General features: G+C 34.2%; 2 protein-coding genes across 2 annotated transcripts; both read right to left on the bottom strand.

The window, feature by feature from the left end:
- Positions 1–221: 221 nt before the first annotated feature.
- On the bottom strand, positions 222–6,192 carry LOC132119060 (guanylin-like). The gene is made up of 3 exons (XM_059528810.1): positions 6,077–6,192; positions 2,350–2,536; positions 222–475 (listed from the first exon to the last, which is right to left on the bottom strand). Exons 1-3 carry the CDS (start codon positions 6,185–6,187, stop codon positions 411–413), a joined length of 363 nt encoding a protein of 120 aa, XP_059384793.1. The 5' UTR covers positions 6,188–6,192; the 3' UTR covers positions 222–410.
- A 2,284-nt stretch (positions 6,193–8,476) lies between these two features.
- LOC132119061 (guanylin-like) lies at positions 8,477–9,586 on the bottom strand. Its single transcript, XM_059528811.1, has 3 exons — positions 9,427–9,586; positions 8,909–9,095; positions 8,477–8,827 (listed from the first exon to the last, which is right to left on the bottom strand). Exons 1-3 carry the CDS (start codon positions 9,496–9,498, stop codon positions 8,769–8,771), a joined length of 318 nt encoding a protein of 105 aa, XP_059384794.1. The 5' UTR covers positions 9,499–9,586; the 3' UTR covers positions 8,477–8,768.
- Positions 9,587–25,912: the final 16,326 nt, after the last annotated feature.

The following is a 25,912-nucleotide window of genomic DNA, read 5'->3' on the forward strand; positions in this document are numbered from 1 at the left end:
ATAACAGAAATATGTATACATATGTATAATTCTTAATTATTTGTCCCTGGACATTATTTAGTCAGGAGGCCCAAAATACTAGCTACAACCCAGCCAGATTTTGCATTCTGAATATATAGAAATGTATCACTTTCAAATGTTTATGTAATATAAAATGTGTTTAGATTCTCTAGGTGGCAGTATCTCCATTCAAAACTAAATTCTGTTTTTGTTTAAAAAAGTCATTCTGTACTATGTGACCCAAACATTTTATGAAACACACTAAAATACATATTTTTCTCATTGTTGTGTAAAATTAAATGAGTCATATGTGTTTTACCCTGTTATATTTTACTCGCTGTTCTGTAGATAGATGCACGTATGATGGCAGTGATGTATATGAACGCTGTGATGCTGGGAGTATGTCCGCTCTAACAGCCGGTGCAGGCCACATTGGCGCAGATCTCACAGGGGTCTATAGGACTGATGATTTTCACTGTTGACAGAGCATTAAAAATGTCAGTCTTTAATGTCTAATGACCCTGTATTATATTTGCTCATAATCACGCAGCTTATCCAATCTGAAAACTTCTGGGGTGTTCTCACATTCAGCAAATAAAACAGACTAGTGTTTATAAGATAGCAATAAAAGATATGGCCCATTACAGAGAGGGGCCATGTTTACAAAGAGAGAAATCTATCTGCCTCGCTAAAGTACGGTTTTACTGCTTAGAGGTTGCTCTTTTAAAGCTATTGTCACCTAATGGAGTTATATTTCATTTTAATATCAACTTGACACTTGTTTCTCCTTAGGAGACATTAAATTAGACACAAAAGAAACAATTTACCACAACACAGTAAGATTATAGAGCTAGCATGATAAGAAAATAGCCCAAATTATTTGATTATGAACCTATTTGATGAGAAATTTTTTGACATCACTATTTGATGAGAAATATTTTGACATCACTGACTTTTAATCTACACTATACTGTTCAAAATATTGGGGCCATTAAGGTTTTTTTTTTTAATTATTATTATTTTTTGTATACATTTTATTCAGCAAGGATGCATTAAATTTATCAAAAAGTCATTTATAATGCTACAGAAATACTATTTAAAATAAATGATGTTCTTTAAAATTTTCTATTCATCAAAGAATTCGTAAAAAAGACACTGAAGATGAATGATGCTGAAAATTCAGCTTTGCCGGGAATTAATTACATTTAAAAAAAAAAAAATCATCAAAATAGAAACATTTTCCGCTTGTAATAATATTTTATAATATGAATGTTTTAGTGTATTTTTTTAAACTAAATGATCATTAGTAAGAATTACAAAAGCACAGTTGGACGAGGAAATGCATGATGCATCAAGACTAGAGAAATATTATCAGCCGTCAGTTTTTTTGATCAGGCCCACTGCCAGAGCCATAATGGCAGCTGCAGTATCACAGTTAAGGTGATTACACCTCTCCGCTGCTGTCTGTCACCGGTGGAGAAGGGAAATGACTGCCTGGGAGACTGACGGGAAATTAAGGCTGCCCTTTAATGCAGCCTTATGACACAGCTGGGAAAAAAATGGCAGTACAACTGTGTTTGGTTTAAAGATTTGTGTGTGTGCATCATACATGCCTTTGACAAATCGTGTTAACTGTTGCAATGACCAGAGGAACACACTTCCATTCTTTCACTACCACACGTTTTAATGCTGTCCTTCTGAAAGACAAAAACAAGCATTCTAGTGTTTGTTTCAAAGCGATGACTCATCTGAACGCCTCTGATTGGCCATTGCATTCATAAACAGAATCGTTCATGTGATTGTTTTTCATGGCCAGCACTGTAAAAAGAACTATTTTAAAATAATTATATTTTAAAATGTAATTTATTCCTGTGAAGGCAACACTGAATTTTCAGCATAATTATTTATGGTCTTTAATGTCACATGATCCTTCAAAAATGCTGCTCAAGAAATATTTCTTATTATTATCCATAAGTGTGGCTTAATATTTTTGTGGAAACTGTGATGCATTTATATATATATATATATAAAAATATATATAGAAACATGTCTTTACTGTCACATTTGATCAATTTAATGCACCACTGTTGAACAGAACAATACAATAGATTTATTCAAGTTTCAAGCCACATCTCAATTGTTTATATATATATATATAGTGTTCCTGTAGCTCAATTGGTAGAGCATTGCGTTATCAAGCGCAAGGTTGGGGGTTTGATTCCCCGGGAACACATGATAGGTAAAAATTGATAGCCTGAATGCACTGTAAGTCGCTTTGGATAAAAGCGTCTGCTAAATGCATAAATTAAATTAAATGTATATTTATCAATGATTTTACAGCACACCAACCCAGACGCTGGAAGACTTCTTCAGCATCATCTTTTCTGCACATCACTCTGATCTCTCCTGGCAGGTCAGGGTCGGCACACAGGGATGCTGCATCGCCGTAGGTCTGTCGCGGGTTTGAACTTGTGTCAGTCTCCATAAGATTTTTCAGGGTCTTCACTGCCTCCAGGGAGAAACTGTACCCACTGTCCTATAAAACAGACACCCAATAAGAAGCTAAGATGTGAATTATTACTCCACACTGCAAAGGCATTCTTTTCCCACATAGGTCTGCCATAAACCAGTCATAAAAGGGGAGACTTTTTAAACTGAAAGATATCTAGGTACAGACCAGCATAGATGATAGCCAGGGTCTCTTTTAAAGGGAGGTACTGAGAGTGAAGAGCATTAGCCACCATTTACATTGATTGATATTGAAAGTCTGAATCTGAATTATACACCGAATAAAATCCAGCCATTCATAAATAGTTAAAAAGAGAAACATCAAATAATTTTCCATTAATGTCAAGTTCAACTGATATACACAGAGAAATCTTCCAAATGTATGCTGAACATTGAAAAAAATAATATTGATCGGGTCATAGTCAGCTTAATTATATGCTAAGATAAATATTACAAATCTTTCAAGAATGTATCTGGGTCTTTTCCAACCAAAACTTAAAGAAGGGAAAAAGAAATTATATTTCACTTAAAGAAAATGAAGCATATTTTAGGAATATTCAGTTTTACTCATGGCAATCAAGCACATTAAATTAATTTATGATTAGATTATGATAAATTAGATTATGATATATATATATAATCTATATATTTATATTCTATATATTCTCAACATTCACAGTTATTCTCATTACTATAAAATAAGTATTTATATGTATGTATTTACAAAAAAATATAAGCCTGTATTACAATCACTTTTGTTTAAATCAGCATAAATTATTTAATTATTAGGTAAATTATCTGAAAGATTTAAAAGGGTTGTGAGTATTTAAATATTGCAGTGTTACAATAATGAGCATAACCACTGAGAATATCAGGGAATTATTATAAATACATTCAGAAGAAAAAACAAAACAAAAAACAATTCTGGACACACTGTGGTAATGAGAATTGGTGGTGGTGTAATAAAAAGTTAATAATAATAAAAGTCGGTCATATTTTATTTTGGGGAACTGTTCTCACTATTAAGTAACTATTAACTTTTGCCTCAACAAATTCCTAATTTGCTGCTTATTAATAGTTAGTAAGGTAGTTGTTAATTTTAGGTATGGGGTAGAATTAAGGGATCTAACTTATGCAGAATAAAGCATTATGTGTGTATGGAAAAAATTCAATTAATAAATTATATCTATATTTATTTTGATATTTGTACAGTTGCAATCAAAATTATTCAATGACCTGCGGAGAACAACATTTTATGAAATCAATTCAATAAAGGCACCAGGAAAGTATTAGAGAAAGTTTGTTAATACACTTTTGAGTGATTCTGAGAATGGAACATTGATGAATCATGATAAAATTCTAATTGGCTCTAAACATTCATGTTCAAAATTATTCAAACCGCTTTGTGCAGAATCTTTTATTGTTTACAATTACCAATAAACGCTGTCTGTAAGTGTTGAGAAGCTTCTGTCACCAATCTACTACAGTCTTTGCCCATTCCTCGCCTGAAAAAGCTTCCAGATCACTGATAATCTTTGGTTTTCACATTGCCACTGCTTTCTTCAAATTCAACCAGATATTTGCAATAAGAATTAAGCCTGGAGACTGAACAGGCCACTCAAGTACAATTGTATAACTGATCACTGAACCAAACAGAAGTATATTTGGATGATGTACTTTGGGATGACTGTCCTCCAGGAAAGTCCATTGATCATCAGCTTCAGTCTTTGCACCAAAGGCATCACAATTCTTGTCAAAATGGCCTGATAATTCAAAGGTGTCCTTCATACATCCATGATTTCCACTTCCTTCTACAGTAAAGCAACCCCATAACAGGACCGATCCACCTCCAAGTTTGACGATGGAGATGGTGTTCTTCTGGTTATGAGCTTTGCCTTTTTTTTGCAGCAGACATACCGTTGATCCATGGGTCCAAAAAGTTCCAGTTTGGTCACATCACCCCAGAAAACATTCCTCCAGAGCTCCACAGGTCTACACAAATGAATTTCATCAAGTTAAAGTCTGCCTTTTGTTCTTCTTGATCAAGAGTGGTATTCATCAAGATATCTCAACATGAAGGCCATACTTGTCTAGTGTTCTTCTTACACACTGCATTGAAATGGTTTTCTTCCTTTCATTGGGTCATCTTGCAAGTCTTTGGTTGTACATTGCAGGTTTTTCTCAGTTGCTCTGCTTAAACATTTTATGGTATTGTGCTTTTTCTTCAACACCCTCAAAGGTTTTCCGGTAAAACACACTTTAAGCTAAGGAATAAGGTTGAGAGCTGTGTATCTAGAAACTTTCAATGTCTTAGAAATCTTCATGTAGCCTTAGCCTTTCTAAAGTAATACAATATTTATTCTCTTTAGCTTTTGTGAGATCTCTGTTGACATTTTTGCTACTCAACTTCAACACATGCATGAGCTAACTGTATGTGTAACAGCTCAAGCTAATTCTGTTTTTAATAGAGTTTCTAAAGGCTTAATTGTGTTTTGAGACTGTTTTATTCCCCACCATGCAAATAAGTGATTTAAAAACAGCAACGTTGAATAGGGGTTGAATAATTATGACAAAGCAGTATTATTAAAAAATCTTATAACTTTCTAAATATTACATTATATATTGACAATATCATTTTTAATATGCCAGTGAACTGTTACAGATGCAATTTAAATTTATCCTGGATCTTCAGAAAAGCTTGTATTTGTAAAGTACTGCAGTCTCTGAGGGGTTGAGTAATTTTGATTGCAACTGTATATTAACTGAAATATTGCTTTGATATGAAGTGCAATATGAGTGTTCACGTGTGAGACCTCTGAGGCCTGCTTCTGTCTGAATATGAGGAGATGTCACGATGACCTGCTTGTTCTCATATGCTTAGGAAAAACAGGATACCATCTTGAATCTCTTACAAGAATAAATATTTAAAAGACTCTGAATGTGTTCCTGATTTAAGAAGAAAAATTCTACAACATGTGCTTTATAAGTACTAATAAACAGCCATATGCTAGAACAACGCATGCTAATAAATAACTTATAGTGAGAACTGGTCCCTAACCTAAAGTGTTACCATACATTCCAATCATAATTGTCTAAAAAAGTAATTTTCTTAATGCAAAATATAATTTTGTCATATTTTTGTCAGATTCACCTGTTCACACACAATGTGAATCTTATGAAGGATATGACAGTGTGAAATCTGAAAAAGGATCCGTTGACGTTTTAAATAAACCTAAGATTATAAGAGTATGTTTTACAAGAAAATGTAAAAACAACTAGCATTTTCTGAGTGAAAATTTTTTATTAAATTTTTTTTTCTGAGTAGTATTGTGTCAGTATTTTGTCACAATTTGAAAATTGCCCTAATGTTATCTGTTAAATATTTACATTATAAATGAAGGTTCACTATATACTCCCAAAAGGTGCCTATATTAATCAAATACAGAAACGCTTTGAGATTGCAGTTCCACAATCAAGCTAATAATATATTTCCCCAAAACAAATTCCCAATTCAATCCAGCCTCACAAAGTGAGAGGGGTTTGTGAGAATGGGCTAGTTCTGACTTACCGTAACCTGCACACATTGTAAGATTTGTAAGAAGCGGGTCAGGAGGAGGACGAATATCAGCGCTCTCATTTTCAGCCTCAGATGGACAAGTTCAGAAGAGTGGCTCCGCATGGAGAGAGATTCCATTAAATGAATTCAGATGCACATCAGGTCAAGCTATATAAAGTGTGATTATTGAGTTACTAAGTAACCTATTAAGACCTGGTGGTCGAATACAGCCCATCGTTTACATTTTGACCTCCTCCTTGATAACAAAAGAGGATGTATGGGTTTTCTCTATAAGAATCATATGCAGGCCTGTCAGTAAGTGACAAACAGTGGGCCAGGTAATCTCATAAATCCATCCTCTACGAGCACATACAGGACATAGATGTCAGCTGGCCGGCTTGCAAACTGCGATTAGAAATTAGATTGTACACAAGGTCGTCTCTCTATAAATTTCGGAGCTGTCAGGGCTTAATAGTAGGGCTTGTGCAAACTGATATCAGTTCGGAAGCAAGTCTGAATCAGTGACCTGATATCTTTATCAAAAAATAAAAACAGAACATGTTTTTGCTTTGAAAAATGTGTGACTCGGGCAATGCAATTAGTTTTTTAAAAGTGAAACTCTAGTGGGTTCCGTCCCTCCAGGACACCCATGTTCTAAACTAAAATAAACGAATCAATCAAGTTGCATCCCAAATGATGCACTATACACTATGCACTTATACACTATATACTTTTTGCTTAATTAAGTGCATCATCCAGATATTTAAAGTGCAGTTTTTCTTTTTGGAATTTTCAATGTGAACACTACTTGCACTATTTATACTACAAAACTGCATATAATAGTATGCAAATGGGGACGCACCGATAGAGAAACCATGGAAAAGTAGTACAGAGGAATGGAGAAACATGTCCTGTGTGAATGGCCTCCACACGGCCTCCTTCATGGCAACATATAGTTTACTTGCCAAAACTGAACAAAATGTAAGCTGAACTACCAGTCAGTGCTGCATGCTATGCATACAGTACATTTAAGCATTTAAGACAATAGAGACTTACGATTAAAATAAAGTATTTTAATCATACTATGTTTGCAGTCATAAGTACGTATGTTTGAGAAATGAGCTTGTGTGATCTAATAATGCATGGCGATAAAACACAATGCATCAGAGTAATCCTAATAAAACTGGGCTGTGACACAACAGGATACTGTACTTGCGTCAGTCCACTGAGCTATTGCAGCTGTGCAATAGCCTAGTAAATACAAAAAGATGGGAAAATTTGCATAATAAATGCATTCATAATTTGCATTCAGTGCATGCATAAATGACATTTTAAAATATATTTAAAACTGTTTATATATGTATATATATATATATATATATATATATATATATATATATATATATATATATATTACTGTAGTTTTTTTTTTTCAAATAAATGCAGCCTTGTTGAACATAAGAGACTTTGACAACATTTCAAAAACCCAAACATATAAGATGCAAGATGCTTACGATAACACTTGAATGTCTTCTCCTTTTGAAGATTTCAATACTGTCACCTAAAATTCAGAAATAACTATTTATTCAAGGCTGGTTGGTCTCCCTAATGACCAAAACCTTCAAAGTGAAAGAAAAGGTGTACTCTCCATTCTGTTGTTCACCATTTCGCCGAAGCTTTCAAAACAAGTAAATTACAGATCCATCAGCAGCCTGCTTCTATTTTCTAGAGCTTACAAGCAAACACAGAGCAGTACGCAAAAAGAACATTGTACCTAATAAATTTTTACTCAAAGCACAAGGCAGCAATCAAGGTGGCTGTTTCATGTACAAATGTTGTGCTCCATAAAGGTTTGGATTCTCATCTGGACAACGGATGATCAAGAATGTGTTATGTTGGGTTGATGTACTGATGTGCTGTCTATATGCAATCAGCAGAACGGTTTCACCATACACACACACTGATCAAACTCACACAAAAACACACATTCATGCCTGAAAGATTCCATTTTGAGTAGGTAATGAAAAAAATGTATATTTAAATGAGCAGTCAAGCAGTTTCCTGAAGACATATATCAGTAAATACAGTCTTCCCATTTAATATTCCTGTCACTCATCATTCAATAAATCTTGTATGAGCAACAACCCACTGAACCTCATCAAGAACTCCATGGGTATGTTGCTTTCAAATTGACTGAATATAAACATGAGGTAGTCTGCTCCCCCTATGCCAATCAAAAAGTATGACATGAAATGGTTTGCACTCAGACATCTTGACATCTTCATTCATTACAAATGAACTAATTGCCTAGTTTGGGCTGTAAAATTGTATAACATTTTTGCAACGTCAATCAATTTCTTTGAACAATAAATATAATATATGATGCCCAGGGAACAGATTTGAGGCTTTTTTATACTTTTTTATTGAACACTGAGGCATTGCCACACACAAAGGAGTATAAAACAGAGAAATAGTCAAATAAACAAGACACTTCTTTCTTAAATAAATGAAATATGTGCTGTAACAAAACAAAACATGGGAAAGAAAAGAGGGGAAGGTAATTTAAGTAACAGTTCATAAACCATGTTGCCATTCAGGCAACATTCACAATGTTCAGTTGTTAGAACTTATGGCAGAAGATGAAAATATGCGGATTTTATTAAGTGAAGGTGGTGATAATCAAGCGAGGGGATGATGGAAGGAATTAGCAACCGGTACAGGCCGCAAAAGCACATATTTCACAGACGTCTACAGGCACAGATGCTGAAACAGACATAACAGGATCTCAGGTTAGACAATAAAATGTAATTGAGCTTGGATTTAAAAGTAAACCAGGACTATTACCTAGCCTAGCGAAGGACTTTGTTGCTCCTCTCTTCATGCACAGAGGCACAAACTCCTGAGGCAGCGTTGGATTGGAACATACAGAAAAGTAGCTCGTCTTGGTCAACCGAGGGTTTTGTGTTCGTGGTTGGTCGATTAATTGCTGGAGAACTTTCACCGAGTCCAGTGAAAAGGAAAAATCGCCTTCCTGCAGGAGGGAAATCGTAGAAATAAACGGATAAGTTCAATTCTCAATGCAATGATCGAACCATGCATCAGCATTGACTGTTGACTTAAACTTAATAACCTTTGGATGAATGATTCTTTATAAATAGCTCAAACGACTCATACATTTATTGAATACACATTTGAGCTACAAATGCAACAATATACAGGATTCAGAATGAAGTCAGATGCAAATTGGTGCAATTCTAAGGAGATTAAGTCCATAAATCATGGAATAGAATGTTCATAAGGTTCATTTAAATTAGTAAGAGTTTTTTTTTTTTTTTTTTTTTACAATAAAAGCTTGAACTTACCTGGACTTGCACAGCCTCAGAGACCAGGCAAAGAGCCACAATGAGGAAAGCGACAGACAAAATGGTTTTCATGCTGGCTGGTTCTTCTCGAGAAAGGTTTTGTTGTACAATGTGTTTCAGTTGTTGTCAATGCAATCTCTGCCTTTCTCCTCTTTCCTTCTCCTCTTATATAGGACATGGTCAGACCACCAGCCTATCAGATCCTGCCATTGTTTCTTTGCTGTTAATGAATAAAGAGGATAAATTTTACAATGTCGTAAAACAGAATTCATAAATCCTACGTGACCTCATCTGTAGTTGTGACATGCACTTTTATGGATCTTTTAGTTAGGTTTGCCTTGTGGCCTGTTCTTCATTCTCTAGTTTGGGTTAATTAATAACCACCCAATGAGCGAACACACAGGCTATGACTAAATGTTTGGTCATTGTCTACAGTACACGTTTTGCAAATATTAAACTAATGATCTAATATACCATGCTGTAAGAAACATATATTCCTCTGTGGATCTTTGAAAACTGACTTTCTCTGGACCCTAAGTAAGTGATATATAACTATGTAAAAATATACAAATGTAAAGAATATCATAAGATTGCCTATTGCAAACATTTAGTCTAGGTCACTGGTTCACATCTAGTGGGTCATTACACAAAATGTTCTGAAAAGGTCATGGACAGCAAAGAAAAAATAAAATGTAACTAACTATACAGTCATGCATATTAATCTATTATTAATCTAATGTATTTTGGTGCAAATATGTCAGTTGTCAACACGGTTAAGGCTTCATTCTCAAAGAAATACAATATTTTGCTCAGCTCTTTTGATTTTTTTATTTATCAAAGAACCCTGAAAAAAAGTATCACAGTTGACACAGAAATACAGTTTTTAACATTATTAATGAGAAATATTAGCATATTAGAATGATCAGAAGGATCATGTGACACTGAAAACGGAAATATCAATAACAGAAATAAATTACAATACATTAAAATACATAAAAATTGTAAAAACATTTCACATTATTGCTGTTTTTATTGTATTTCAATCAAATACATGCCACCCTGGTGAGCATAAGAGGCTTATTTTAGTAACTCTAGTGTAAGTTGTGCTGTTTTGGGTCACCACATGTTCAGTGTTAAGTTTGGGCCGTGCCACAAAACTAGTTGAGGCCCACTGGTGAAGTACAACAAAGTGGATCTGATTCTTCAACATTACTATGGTAGCATATTCATGTTGCACGTTCCCTGGATACTGTTTAAGAACTAAAGAAAGATTGAACTCCACTGTTCTGTTATCAGTTACAAATCACTATTATGCAATCAAAATCAATAAGCTATAAGAGCAGTGTATGAAAGTTCATATTAAACCATTATCAATAATTATCATTAAATTGCTTATTTCATTTAGATATGTATTAGTATAAAGATACTCTGTTCAGTTAACCGTGCTGACAAAATGAACATTAAGACTGATGTCTGTCAGGTCCTGATAAACCCCTTAATCATTAATCAGAAAGTTTCTTCTTCAAAGTTCCATTGTCACACAATAATCTGTTCAATCCACTCAAACCTTCAGCTAAATTAAATGTTTAGACAGATGTTCAGTAAAATCAGTTTTTAAACAATAGGTGTATAATTCTAATAATCACCAGGTTCATAGAAAAGCTTTAGTTTGATACCGTGATGGTGCGCGCACCTGATGACATCATTTAACTTCAGCATTGCAACTGCTTATCGACCAAGTCTCTTCTTTCCTTTGTCAATATACGTGATTGTTCGCACTACAGACACTCAATCACACATGTTCGGCTTCCAACACAACACACATATCTCACACTTATCAGGCGCACATGGACGTCAGGCATGAAGAGGCAGAACCCAACGCTCCTGTTTGTACATAGGAAGCTTCTCATGCTTGAATATGCCATTGCTTATCATGGCTCAAAGACAATGATCATTATGTATTGTGTTTACTTAATATTGTCAATATTCTCCTCCCTGTGAAGGCGCGTTCTGTTTTAAAACCGCTTTATGATTTAATGGCCCTAATTACACCGTAACTGGTTTCACCTTTGCATCAGACACTCCAAGAGCTGTGAGAAAGAATTCAGGACAGTGGAAAAAATACATTGTAAGTCCCTTTGCATGAATATGAAAATAAAAGTAGATAGAAAATAATAAACTTTAATTAATACTGAAACAGTTCATTGTGTTTTATAAAGCCTGTACCAATAAAAATGGTTTAGATGTTCAATATAAAATGATTACAAATATTAAAAATGATCAAATACATTTTTATAATAGTTACATTTTCTTAATTCATTGCATTATATTGAATATTTTTCTGTTTGTTCATTTGAAAAGCCAGTGAAAGCTTGCATTCATGAGAGCACATCATTTGTGTCTAAATCAAATATAATTCACTGAAAACTAGGTTTTATAAGACACCACTTATGAAGAGAACATCTTTCATTTTCTTATTTCCTTGTGCTCCTGCTCCAGCATATTGTGTATTTCAAGCATCGTCCACTGCAATTCTAAACGTTTTGATGCAGGCCAATGTTAAACAACTGCAGATGGTCCATATTTATTTGAGATGACGCATGAAAGGAAAGAGCATGTCAGATGAGAGGATATTTACAATGATTTTAGAGTGAAGTAAATTTTTGATATGATTTTTTTTTAAACAAATGCAATGCCCCTCGGAGAGCGGAAGTCTAATTAAGGACCAAAAAACCTGTCCCTATGAATCCAAATAGCTAAACCCTTCTCACCTGTGTTCATAATGATAGGACTTCAGGCCAGTCATATCGAGCAGATATTGTGCCAAAAGTACCACTGTGTGGGTGACGTGAATGACAACTCACATGAACATTGAGTAAATCAATCTATCTCTCTCTCTCTCTATATACTTTGTTCTTTAAAGATAAAATCGTAAAAGCTACAAAGTACATATACTTTTATATTTCACTAATATATTTATTTAATTTCACTTAATTTCATTTTAATTAAACAGTATACTTGATTAAAGTACACATTTCTAATGAAATTATGCATTAAATATAAATTAAGCATGGTTAACAGGTACAATTAACCAAGAACTTTACCCCTGACATTTATTGTCACAATATCTAAGGGGTCCAAATAGATAATGGGGCCAGTTGTAGGTAACAGGCTAAAATGGAGATTGTAAAAGAAGGAAAAATGAATGAATGAATGAATAAATAAATAAATAAATAAAAATAAATAATTCGAACAGCTACTGTTGAAAAATATTAAGTACTTGAAAAGTAATTATGATAAATAAAATAAAATAAAATAAACTTCATTTAATCCAACAGCACTTTGAGCATTTGGAATCTACATAAAATGCATATTAGACTAAAAGTATTGTCCCAAGTAGACTATTTATCTAAACAAGTAATTTCATAGTGGAAACTGTTAAATCAGCATTAATACATTTTGCAGTCACTTATGTTTTTGCTCACTTCTTGAACTTGTTAACTATTTGCTGTGTACTAACATTAGGAGCTCACATTTTACTTATGTTTGTTGACTGTCTCCTCTGATGGAAAAACTTTTTTTTCTACTGCCTGATAATCAGATCAACCAGTCACTGAGCTTGTGAAATCTTTCACCTATCAGTGACATGGACCGGAGACAGCGTGCCCCCGGATGGTGACTCACGTCATGGTCTAATAATTGAACTCTTGTCTTCTTGATCTTTGTAACTGAAAAGGAAACACAGAACTTCAATTAATTCATTCGTCTGATTGAAAAGGAAGTCAATGCTGCTTGTAAAACAAAGCTGAAAGTGCAAGGAAACTAAAGAGGATGTATACAGTTTCATTTTTATATTCCACTTCAGCTAAAACTTGCACTGGGATTCATTTACAACAAATAAATAGAAACAAACCAAACTCTCATGCTACCATAATCATTTTAATGTAAGAATATGCACAAGGCTTATCCTTGACATTACATTAATGTGTAAAACTGATATGGCACCTAAAGTTTTTATAGGATCTTCATATTTTTTTCCTGGTTCAAATAGCTGGTCTGTAATCAACCATAAACAACATCAAAAGCTAAGCAATTTTGTACTACATTATTGTTGAGGTGAAAATGTATTAACATAGTAATTTGAAACGTGAGAGATAGTATATCAGTTAAATCAATGTCAGCCGACTGATGTGCACTTGCATTGTTTTGTTTTAGCTCAAGAAGGAAAAAACTATTTTTTTATGCTAATTATGCAGCTGTATTTAAAAATTAAGGCATAATTTCAGGATTTCCAGGACTAATATTGCAGCCACATCTCTGTATAATTCAAAACTGTAATCATGCCCATGCTGGCCGTGATTGCAAAGCTAATTCATTCTGTACAGATGAGGTCTAGTAAACCTGTCCAAAAAGTATTTTTTTATGGGGTGGTGATGGCGCAGTGGATAAGACAAAAGCACTTAATGTGAGAGACCCGGGTTCGACCTGGGTTCGAATCCACTGTGAGACACCAATGTGTCCCTGAGCAAGACACTTAACCCCTAGTTGCGACCTCTGACATATATATAGCAATTGTAAGTCGCTTTGGATAAAAGTGTCAGCTAAATGAATAAATGTTATGGATAAATTTAAAATAAGATTTAAAATATTTGAAATGCATCTATAAAATAATTTAAGGAAAATACTGATTCAACTGTATAAACAAAAGACTGTCAATCAAGACTTACTGGTGTAAAATGTTCTCTCACGCCATGTGTGTGTTTTACAAGCGCAGATGTACGTCATGAGATTTAAAAGTAATCTAAATTATGTAAGATACTAATATGTTACAGGATCTTTGTAGACTGTCTAGTTGAGCAATAGCAGATTCTATAAATATGGGAGATCTTTAATGACCTCATGCTGTTGTCAAACTGGAACTGTAAAAAAAAAAATACTCATCTGTCTGTGGGGTTACAGTAGATCACACATTAATCATATATATATATATATCAAATTATGATTAACAGTGGGAACCCCAAAACAGATTTGTATCTGTAAACCTCTTGCAATAAAGACTAAAATGTCTGTGACCTTTTTATTTTTAATATACCCTATATTTTCCATATTCTTAAATCTCACAAATCTCACACACATTAACGAAACTGCTTGTGTTTATATGGTCATCCTTTTGTTCTTTTATAAACCTGCATAATCTTTATCTGTGAGACATTAACTCTTTTGGGCCAGAGGTTTACAATAGTTTAACATTTCTGTGACAGCATTTACATTATCTCTCACTATATTGAGTGCCTCATGAAGCGGAGTCATTGATTTAGCATTGTAAAGGATAATAAGACAAGATATTTGATTGGATAAGACCATGGAGATAATGTATTTTTCTGATTTACCAATTTTTTTTTTTTCATTATAAAATATGTGAAGAGTTTGTTCCAAAATGCAATAAACGACATAAAAAAAAAAAAATCAGAATGATAATGTTTAATTTTACACGAAATGCGATATTCGCAGACAAGGGCTGCACGATAAATCGCATGTGATTATCATGTGCATCTCCTCAGTAAAAAATTTGTGGGGGAAGTTGTGGCCTAATGGTTAGAGAGTCGGACTCCCAATCGAAAGGTTGTGAGTTCGAGTCCTGGGCCGGCAGGAATTGTGGGTGGGGGGAGTGCATGTACAGTTCTCTCTCCACCTTCAATACCACGACTGAGGTGCCCTTGAGCAAGGCACCAAACCCCCAACTGCTCCCCGGGCGCCGCAGCATAAATGGCTGCCCACTGCTCCGGGTGTTAATGCAGAGCACAAATTCTGAGTATGGGTCACCATACTTGGCTGAATGTCACTTCACTTCACTAAAGCTGGTTTTGTGATACCGGTAAATCTCCATCACGTGCTTTCAGACGGAAATTATTCAGATGCATTACACAGAGCCGTAGATCAGTGACAAGCTACGCTATATGGCGGTCATTAGATGAATCACATTCGATTATGAACGTGATATCGCGTAGCTTCTCAGTGTTAGGTGTTTTATTAATTCCGTTTGTGTTTTTGTTAATACAGCACATTGCACTAGTCAACTAAATGAATGTAAAATGGCAAAGATGAATGCACTTTTGGAAGTTGAATGTAAAGGAAATGTCATTTTGGAATTTTGTGTGGCCTAATGTGATATTGTTAATGTTCTTGTACATGATTACATTTTATTTTATTGCTGTAATTAATTTATACCATTAATAAAATTACCTATTGAATTCATTTTGGAAGCGATGACTGATGAATGTATTTTAAGTCCAGTGCCCGAATATAAGATTACTATTGACCAAGTTCAGAGGCTGTCATATGTGGATCAACTAACTATATTGTGTTCATATTGATTCAATGGATTTATTGCATTTTGAGAAAAAAAAGTGTCATGGATTTATAGCATTTTAGGGAAAAACGTAAATAAAATTTTATAATAAATCTTTGAAGATCAGAACCTGGATTTGATTTTATTACATGTATAACATGTTAAATGTTATTACAGTATAACCTAAAGATGCTATGTGAAGGTTTGAAACAGAAAACAGTGGTTTTCATCTTGCCACTTTCTTGGTAAAGAAAACACATTTTTACGCAAATTAATCCAAATGGATTTATTGTATTTTGGAACCAGACTTTTCATATAATCTGTACAATTCGAGTGAAAGTTTTTATTGAAAAAATAAAATAAAATAAATTTAAGACTTTGTTAACGTTTACATTTATCTGACGCTTTTATCCAAAGCGACTTACAATTGCTATATATATGTCAGAGGTCACAACTAGGGGTTAAGTGTCTTGCTCAGGGACACATTGGTGTCTCACAGTGGATTCAAACCAGGGTCTCTCACACCAAAGGCATGTGTCTTATCCACTGCGCCAACACCATCCCGTTTATTTCAGTTTATTTGTGTTTATTTGTTTATTTCCCATTTTCTTCAAAGAACTAGCTCACCCAAAAATGAAAATTTGCTGAAACTTTATTACCGTCAGGACATTATTTGATGGATCACTTGTGGATTATTTTGATGTTTTTATCAGCTGTTTTTACATTCTCATTCTGACAGCACCCATTCACTACAGAGCATTCACTGGTGAACAAATAATGCAATGCTAAATATCCCAAAATCTGTTCTGATGAAGAAACAAACTCATCTACGTTTCGTCTGGTCAGAAGAGAACTGGCCCCCCAACTGAGCCTGGTTTCTCCCAAGGTTTTTTTCTCCATTCTGTCACCGATGGAGTTTCGGTTCCTTGTCCCTGTCGCCTCTGGCTTGCTTAGTTGGAGTCACTTCATCTACAGCGATATCGTTGACTTGATTGCAAATAAATGCACAGACACTATTTAACTGAACAGAGATGACATCACTGAATTCAATGATGAACTACCTTTAACTGTCATTTTGCATTATTGACACACTGTTTTCCTAATGAATGTTGTTCAGTTGCTTTGACGCAATGTATTTTGTTTAAAGCGCTATATAAATAAAGGTGACTTGACTTGACTTGACGTCTTTAATACTGTGAGTAAACAATGGGGTGGGTGAACAATTCCTTTAATGACAGCAGTAATCAAGTTGCATGAACTTGATAAGTACCTGATAATCATGATGACTACATTTCATTATAATGACCTTATTAGATTTCTTTCATTTAAAATGTTTCAACTTACTGTCTATTCCTAGGTTTAAACATTTCAGTGATGTCACAGACTTTTGGATCCCTGCCTTGCACCATCATCAAATCCTTTTCTGGTCCTGCAGATAGATTTATTAGAAACTTAATGAACGGGATTCATTCTAACTTCCTCATTGAAGATGTTGTGCCTCGAAACAGAAGTCCAAACTGATACCGAGTCATAAATGATTTGCAAACATGTTCCTTAAGTGAGAACTGACTCAAGGTTTTGGATTTGGGATTGATCTCTGCTATGGCAACAGCAAGTCAATATAAAAGAACACAGTACTTACTCGTGGGTGACTTTGTTCCAACGACGATTTCATGGCAGGCCAAAGCAGACATGCACTCACAAAGGCCAAGCGTGACCAGGCAAGATTTTACAGGGATATGAATAACAAGAGCATCCCAGTGTCACAGTTGGTTAGTAGTTGCCAGGTGATGTCCGTGCTGTGAATATCTCAAGAATGAAGATGCTTGTGACTACTCTTATGATACTGTATTGTTTACCTGGCCAATTTAATTTACTTTATATAAGTTACAAGAGTGTGTACATTATAGTGATTATTATCACAGTGAAGGAGTGTCATTGTTATGCTATGTAACCTTTTACTCCCTAGCGGCTAAAAATAACACTGCATGTGACTTGTAGAAGAGCACTGGTTGTGCTTCAGCTTTGCTACTCTGAGCAGATGAATGTGGTGTACATGGAAATCTAAAAAACAAGTAATTTGAGCAGGTGCCATTTCTTGTGCTGTTGTTGACCTTCTGGGAAATACTGAGGTATGATGTAACAATGACGTACAGTCTGACGTAACAAATTTACATTAATTTAACATTAATTCTTGCCACCTCTGAAAGGCCAAGCTAATGTTGATTCAGGTTTTATTACGGAGTCTATCGCTTTCCTTTTTTGCTTGTAGATGCTGCTCTGTTCGTTTGTTGTTGTTGTTTTTACAACCAGTGTTTCCCAGAGGTTTGACATTTTACATGGTCCATGGTCAATATTTCTCGCTCCTGACAACCACCTCTCAGCTTCACACTACTTACACACCATACATGTGCCAGAGTAATCGGTGTCAGGACAAATTGGGTCCTATCTGGAAATTGGGTCTCCATCAGCTATCAGTTAAAGGTCCCGTGACATGAAAATGTCACTTTATGAGGTTTTTTTAACATTAATATGAAAGTTATAAAGTTTCCCTAGCCTGTCAATGGTCCCCCAGTGGTTAGAAATTTCGATAGTTGTAAACCAAGCTCTGGGTGTCCTGTTCTGCCTTTGAGAAAATGAGAGCTCAGACGGGCTGATCTGGAATCTTCCCCTTATGTCGTCATAAGGGGAAAGGTTACCTCCCCTTTCTCTGCTTTGCCTGCCCAAACATTTACATATAATTCAGTCACAATGTCAGCACAGGCGTTACAAACAGACAGCATCGCCACAAACAGTGAGTAACAGTGTTCATTAATGCCTGATCTGTGATCAGTGATTTCTGATGTGTAGCTAATTATTCAAGTTCACACAGACTTTCTTTCTAAATCATTTAATACTGTATATGCATCAGTGAATAAGCCAGTGACTAAACAATCAGCGTCACATTCTTTCTCTTAGTAGCACAGCATGAAACAAATCTGTTATTTAAATGGTTTATTAAAAGACAGAGAGTAATCAAAGAACTTTATATTGTTTATAGCTGTCAATCACACATCGCGAGTATATCTGCACATTATCTGCCGTTATAATGAATGACACTGTTATGCTGCAAGACGAAGCTCTTACTGTATTCATGTCGATATTGTGTTTGCTGTTAGTTGTGGTGAAAGCATTTTTGTGAGAGAAAACGTGTTGCAATGACGAGATCACTGTATTCACACTATAAACAGACTCTGTCTACTCAATACTCATCACTGCAGCCTTTCATGTGATGGGAAAAGATCTAAAAAATAATGCTATAATCAACACTTCCATGATTCGTTAATCTCGACAGCTGTAATAGTAAAAAAAAACACACCTATAAAACCCTTGTACAAGTATTTGAGTGGGGTTCCACATGTAATACGCATTTCCAATGCAAAGATGTCAGCCAATCACAACAGTTGGCGTTTACTCTGATTCTCACAGCAGACACGCCCCTTCAAACAGAGCATTCAAGCCAGAGGACTAAAATCAGGATATAAAAATGACTTTTATTTCTAAATTTTAAATGTTAAAATCATACTAACATAAGGAGCCCCGCACATGCAAGAAAAAATAAATAAATTGTGAGCACGAATTACTAATTTGTTCCCTCAATGTACTAAAACGTGCACATGATTACTATTGCGTTCCCTCGATTTACTATTGCCTTCCCTCGATTTGCTAAATCGTGTGCGCGATTTAGCAAATCGAGGGAACGAATTAGTACATCGTGCGCAAAATTTATACATCGAGTGAACGAAATTGTAAATAGAGAGAACGCAATAGTAATCATGTGCACATTTAATACATTGAGGGAACGAATTAGTAAATCGTGCACACGATTTAGCCTAATATTTTTTCCTGCATGTCATGTGCGGGGCTCCGTACTAAAAATATAAGTACACCTCAGGAAAGATTAAAAAAATATATATATAAAAAAAAAGAAAATAATTCACATCATGGGACCTTTAAATTTACAATTTTACAAATTTACAACCTTACAATTTATATTTCAGACCAAGTGGAGTAATATTAACTAATAATAGTAATAGTAAATGTATAAAGTTGCATAAAATGGAAATACTGCTAAAACTCCTTCAAATGTGTACTTAATGGTTGGATTCCACAACTGATAACATAAAACATATATAAAACATTACAACATTTACTGCAGGTGTCATAACATTTACTGATTACTTAATTTGAGAAATTTTCTATTGTGCTTCTGATTTAGCTGTTTAGCTGTCACACTTTTGTGAGTAACTACCTGTCAGGGTTTTTAGGAAAACGATGAAAGTCAAGATTTTTACTGTCACACTGATAGTTTTTGCAGTGGATTAAATGTATCATTTAATGAATCGACAACCTGTTTGCTAATCTTCAACATGTTTTACATTCAACACTTTCGTTAGGAACTATTATAGATTTTACCTTAACAAAAATGTTATTGTGATGTGTCAAGTGGGGCATGGGTGGCACTTTGAGTAATAATGTGAATCACCTGGAGCAGAGTGAATGGAGAGGTTGGATATAAGGAGCAGACAAGACTGGAGGAGCAGGCTTGCTTGACCTTTTTTTGTGAAGCCTGTGCAGGATGAATGAATTGTTGAAAAGAGGACTCTGTTGTCGGATAAATAATTTATTGGAATGAGTCGAAGGGGATGAATGTATGGTGCCCTGTTTGTGATCAGAGACTGTTGGTGTGTATATGAGTGACATGGAACAGATCAACAGACATGGAATCAACGGACATCAATTCTGGATTTGGGGGGATCAGGGTTTTTAAAAAATTTTATTTTATTGTATTGAGGGGTTTTGTTTATGTGGGAGGGGGAGAAAATTGTGTTGAGGCTTGTGTAAAAAACTTGCAGCAGTACACGTGTGATTTTTCACGTTTGCCATGCCCTGTTATATTTGATGCACGTGTGTCAGAGTGAAGTGATGCACTTCTGAATAGAGTTTTATGAATTGCGAGTGAGGTTTTGTAGCATGTGCTTGAGGAATTTTATACTGCTGTTTGATGTTTGATACCCAGTCAAACTTAAAAATGGAAATGTGTTAATAAAGGTATTCTTATTTCCTGATTCTGATTGTATGTCGGACCTAACTGGGCAAAACAAAGGTGGTTAATTGAACTGTGAACTCATTTAGTCTCGTGTTATAATAAAAAGAGATAGAACTCAATATTACATTATTTTAAAGAGAAGGCAGAGTAGGTAATGTAGCTATAGGCAGGACTCTTACGGCATTATAACCAGCAAATAAGCGTTGCATTACTATTTAAAAAATGTAATATTGTTTAATTTCTAAAAAATATAAATGTTTTACCTGAAATTAGACTTGAGTTGTAATGACTATTATGTGACCAAATTCCTTATGTTAACGCAATGCATTTTAATAAGTGTATTATATTGTATCAGTGCTTGAAGTGAAAAAAAAGAAGTGCCCCCCCCCCCCTTAAACATAAATAAATTTCCATAATTCCCAATGTATGAATTGTATATAATGCTGAAAGAAAAAAAGAAAGAAAGAAAACAGTTTAGAGCATTTTTAATATAAGCACCAGTTAAGCTGCTATACAGTACAACAGGGAGACGACAAAAGACCATTAAACCTGCTGACTGTACGTGCTACTATACGGATCCATTCAGAATAACTAAACCACTGACCAGCGCATAATCTGCCAGCCAGCATTCCTCATACAAAACCCAGACACTGATGCATTGACTCGGCACTGGCAACATGTCAGAAGTGCTGGTACGCATAAAACAAATCCAAGACGCTAAAGACTAAAATATTGAAGTACCGGTAATGCATATCGGTGCGTATCGGTCCACTTCAAGAACTTAAGTAATGGAAATAAAATATATTCTTTCTATGGCTTCCGAGTTTCAATAAATAAACTTGAAATGTGAACTTGTAACAGCTGCGTATGATGATGATATAACACTTTTTAATGAATAAAAGTTAAAAATATATATATAAATAAAAATGTATTCTTTCTATGGCTTCCAGATTTCAACAAAAAAAAATGCATTTTTAGTGACTAGCATCAGTGTTATGTATGCCCAGTCATGCTGCTTTTTTAAATGAACAGAATACCATATTTTTTACTGTACAACATAAACTACAACTGACTGTCATAGAACTGTGAAAGCCAGCCACTGACGTCACTGTCATTGTATGATTGGCCGAGGTGCCTCAAGTGATTAGCCATTTAGCCATTATGCTTTTTCCAGTGGTAAGTATAATACTTTTAAAGACATTCTCAACTCCCAATAATAAGACAATCTATGGTAAGAATGGTATTTCCCCTGAAATCTGTCCCGACTGCTCTTAGGTTTATCAATGTGGATCTGGGAAAAGTAAAGACATGGTTTGGAAGATATTTATTATTATTATTATTATTATTATTATTGCGCTATTTTATGTAATTTTTTAAATGTCAAAATGTTATTAATGAAAGAGTAAAAACAAAACAAACAAATAAAAAACATAAAAAAGTTACATAAAACAGATTAAAGAATGCGCAATAAAACAACTTTGAAAAAATATTAATAAAAACAGCAAACTGTCCATACCTGATTATGACTGGTCACTTTAATTAATATATTAATGTTATATTTTCCAGGCTAATTGTTTTGAATGTTGTAATATACTTTTTTCCTTAATGAAAGCTTTTAGGTATTATTCATGTAAAATTATAATTGTAAACAGACAATTATTTATTAGTTTTTATCATGAAGTAATCTGTCAAAAATAAACAAATCTTAGAGATTAGGATGACAGCAAATTTGACAAGATGAATCAGTTTATCACAGCACTGTCAGACCACTCATTTGTGCAGTATGGATTCTGCTATAGCATACAGCATTCTGAATGGTTCTCATTTATGATTTTGTTGTGTTTTGTGTGTTACTTCGGTTGTCCTAGAAACAGAATTGTGCCCCTTGAAAAGGTTATAACATGGTATTGCACTTGTGACATAAAATTCAATAACCTTTTTTGGACAAGATTATCTGGCAGACAATAATTTTGTCTTTAAGATTCGTGGGTTATTTAAGTAAGTGTTATTACATGTATCTGTGAGGCACTGAAATGGGTGTAAATCCGTATCATTGTACCATACTCAGTGTTGGGAAGGTTACTTTGGAAATGTAATAGGTTACAGATTACAAGTTACCCTATTTAAAATGTAATAGTAGTGTAACTTTTTCAATTACTTTATTAAAGTAATGTAACTAATTACTTTTGATTACTTTTTGATTACATTTCAAAATCTTCAATAAATGTTTATTTGCAACTGTTAATCATCTTCAAACATTTACACCATTCAGGTTTAACCTTACAGCAGTGCTCAATACTGTCAGACTTTTACAATCATTCATCACTTGAATTAAGATGATCAAATTTGAACACATGTCTGCTTCATTAATTTCCACATGGGGCGGACTGGGATAAAATTTCAGACCGGGAAATCTCAAACTCATACAAACAAATTCATGGACAACACTATTTTTTTGTATGGTCCTGATATAAAAAAAGATTTAAATCTTTAGTTTGGGGACATGCAAAATAATTAAAAGTTCTCTCCTGAACTTCACCTTCACTTCATTTCTTTTTTCTTTTCAGTCTCTTTATTTTGCCCTGTTATCCATCTACCTCATGACTTTAACACTCAAGATTTAACAAAACTATACTTTCTAAATTGCCTACATGTCAAATTGAGTGCATCACTACAATATAAAATCCTAATACTGAACATGAGTCATGTTTTTCCCTCACAAAAATTAACTGCTTTTATTACGTAAAAGTACAGTAACCATGTTTTTTTTAATTATTATTATTGCAAATGGATTACCATTTGTATTTATTTTTAAATAAATAAATATGTAAATTTGTGGCATGGTTTAACAACAGTAACCTTTGTCTCTGAATTTATAGCAAATATTAAAACTTTGCATATGCTTTGATTCAAGTGTACTTTTGATATATTTGTCCAAAATGTGGCATATTCCGTCCGTGTTAGGCAATAGCAATCCCGTTTTTATGACTGGATTCTACTAACCAGACTATGTTTCTGCATCGCGGAAATTATAGGGCCGTACGTCTCAGAATAGTCGGTTCAATTTGGGAAAGAAATCAATTACATCTGTATGTGGATGTGTGTAAATATTCAAATGTAATCCCCACTGTAATCTTTAAAATTTTCAGAAGTAACTGTAATTTAATTACTCATTGTTTCTTAGTAACTGTAACTGATTACAGTTATTTTTATTTTGTAATTAAATTACGTAATTAAGTTACATGTAACTAGTTACTCCCCAACACTGACCATACTGTTCATGGGTTCCCTTTGAATCAATAAAGTGTTATCTTATCTAATCTCATTTTATGTTACCTTATCTTCTTTAAGGGTTGAATATGCCTTTGAATACAAAAAAATTAAAATTCTGATGGTATTCAGTTTTCATTTTAAAATTTGTTATTAGTGGTGATGATCCATTATTGATGCTCAGATTACTTAAATTAATCTATCAAAAAAAATTTACTGAGACATTTTGTGTGCATACTAAAACATTTCTAAACACATTACCATATGGACATACAATTCTATCTCCTCTCAGCAGCGCTCATTGCATTTCACTGTTTGCTTAGACACATATAATGCCCTCTTTTGGTAGATTCTATACCTGCTCTGATCTTTTATTACTGCATCTAAATAGTATTTGACAAGCACCATGGATTTTAGTTTCGGTCCTATTGCTGTAAATGTAAAAGTTACATGAATATTATTTTTAGTTACATGAACTACTAACCTCATAAAAGCCCCAAAGTTTTTAACTCTTTGAACATATCCAATTTACAAAAAGTTCAGAGTGTTGTCATCTTAATCAAGAGCACTCTACTCCACCAGTTCAAAGAAATTTAAATCACATATACAGTAGATATTAAATCCACTTACTCATCATAAAGTGCTTTCTATCTTTTATACCTTTTTTTTTTTTTACATATTTTACTTCCCCCATATACAGTATAAAAAAAAGAATGGTCATTTAAAGAACTTAAAAAGAATGTGTATGCATGAATGCAGCTGAAGTGAAGTCAATCAAAGAAGGTTATGAATTATTTGACCCAAAGGTGTGAGTATAGTTGAATGTACAGTGCACACTGCATAGCTTGTTAAGAGCCTAGAAGGCTTGAACATGAGCAAAAGATAACACTAAAATCTTCACAGAAAATCCATGTTTATTCATAATGATGGATTTTCCATTAAAAACTGGGGCATATTCTAAAAAAGAGTAATAAAGACTGGAGAGTGTTGTTAGCCTATATACAGCAGTCCACACAAACATACACACACACACACACACACACACATACATACACACTACAGGTCAAAATAAATGGAGCGGTACTATTTTTTTAATAAATTTTTTATTTAACATTTATGCTCACCAAGGCTGTATTTGTTTGATCAAAAATACAGTAAAGACACTTGAACAGCGGTTGGTGGGAACAAACATACCTATATTAATTATCTTTAAGCTGAAGTAGGGGCTGAATAAAGCAAACCAGTAAGGTTTTGATGGATGACGATTGCTTAATGGAGGTAAAGACGATGACACTGACATACTGCAACCGTACACTATTGGATGTGTGGGTACGTCATTATTAATGTGCAAACAAACAGACTGTGTATTTGTGCTCTCTGATAGCTTTTTGCACGAGCGCATTTCAGTATGGTCGCATGTCTGACAAGTGTTTTATAATGGACACTTGCTGAAGAAGCGGGTTTTTACAGGGGTTTGCTGGGGTCTGTGGTGTGTATACTACATGGGCATGGTCATGGGTCATGTTGACCTGCTTTCAGATCACCACATTCGACAGATTCAGAATGTTTTTATTTATTTTTATTTGATTTACTTTCTTAATTTGTGCTTTGCTTTGTTTAATAATTCTGAATGGATCCATGTATATTTATATACAGTCTGGTTAAGGAGACTAGTATAGTTCTGTGTTGGCCTCTCCGTGTGGTCCTGTTTGGTATTGCTGCTTGACTTGTAGTTATTTATATATGTATAGAAAATGCTCTAAACAAATGCAAAAAAA

Source organism: Carassius carassius, chromosome 38, assembly GCF_963082965.1.
Source record: "Carassius carassius chromosome 38, fCarCar2.1, whole genome shotgun sequence".
NCBI classification, from domain to species: domain Eukaryota; kingdom Metazoa; phylum Chordata; class Actinopteri; order Cypriniformes; family Cyprinidae; genus Carassius; species Carassius carassius.

Excerpts from the sequence above, each read along its gene's own strand:
- LOC132119060 (XM_059528810.1), bottom strand. The coding sequence starts at position 6,187 with ATGCGGAGCCACTCTTCTGAACTTGTCCATCTGAGGCTGAAAATGAGA. Across the intron at positions 2,537-6,076 it reads TACAATGTGTGCAGGTTACG|GACAGTGGGTACAGTTTCTC; the intron begins GTAAGTCAGAAC and ends TCTGTTTTATAG. Across the intron at positions 476-2,349 it reads AGAAGTCTTCCAGCGTCTGG|TGAAAATCATCAGTCCTATA; the intron begins GTTGGTGTGCTG and ends CTCTGTCAACAG.
- LOC132119061 (XM_059528811.1), bottom strand. The coding sequence starts at position 9,498 with ATGAAAACCATTTTGTCTGTCGCTTTCCTCATTGTGGCTCTTTGCCTG. Across the intron at positions 9,096-9,426 it reads CTGAGGCTGTGCAAGTCCAG|GAAGGCGATTTTTCCTTTTC; the intron begins GTAAGTTCAAGC and ends TCCCTCCTGCAG. Across the intron at positions 8,828-8,908 it reads AAAGTCCTTCGCTAGGCTAG|CATCTGTGCCTGTAGACGTC; the intron begins GTAATAGTCCTG and ends TGTCTGTTTCAG.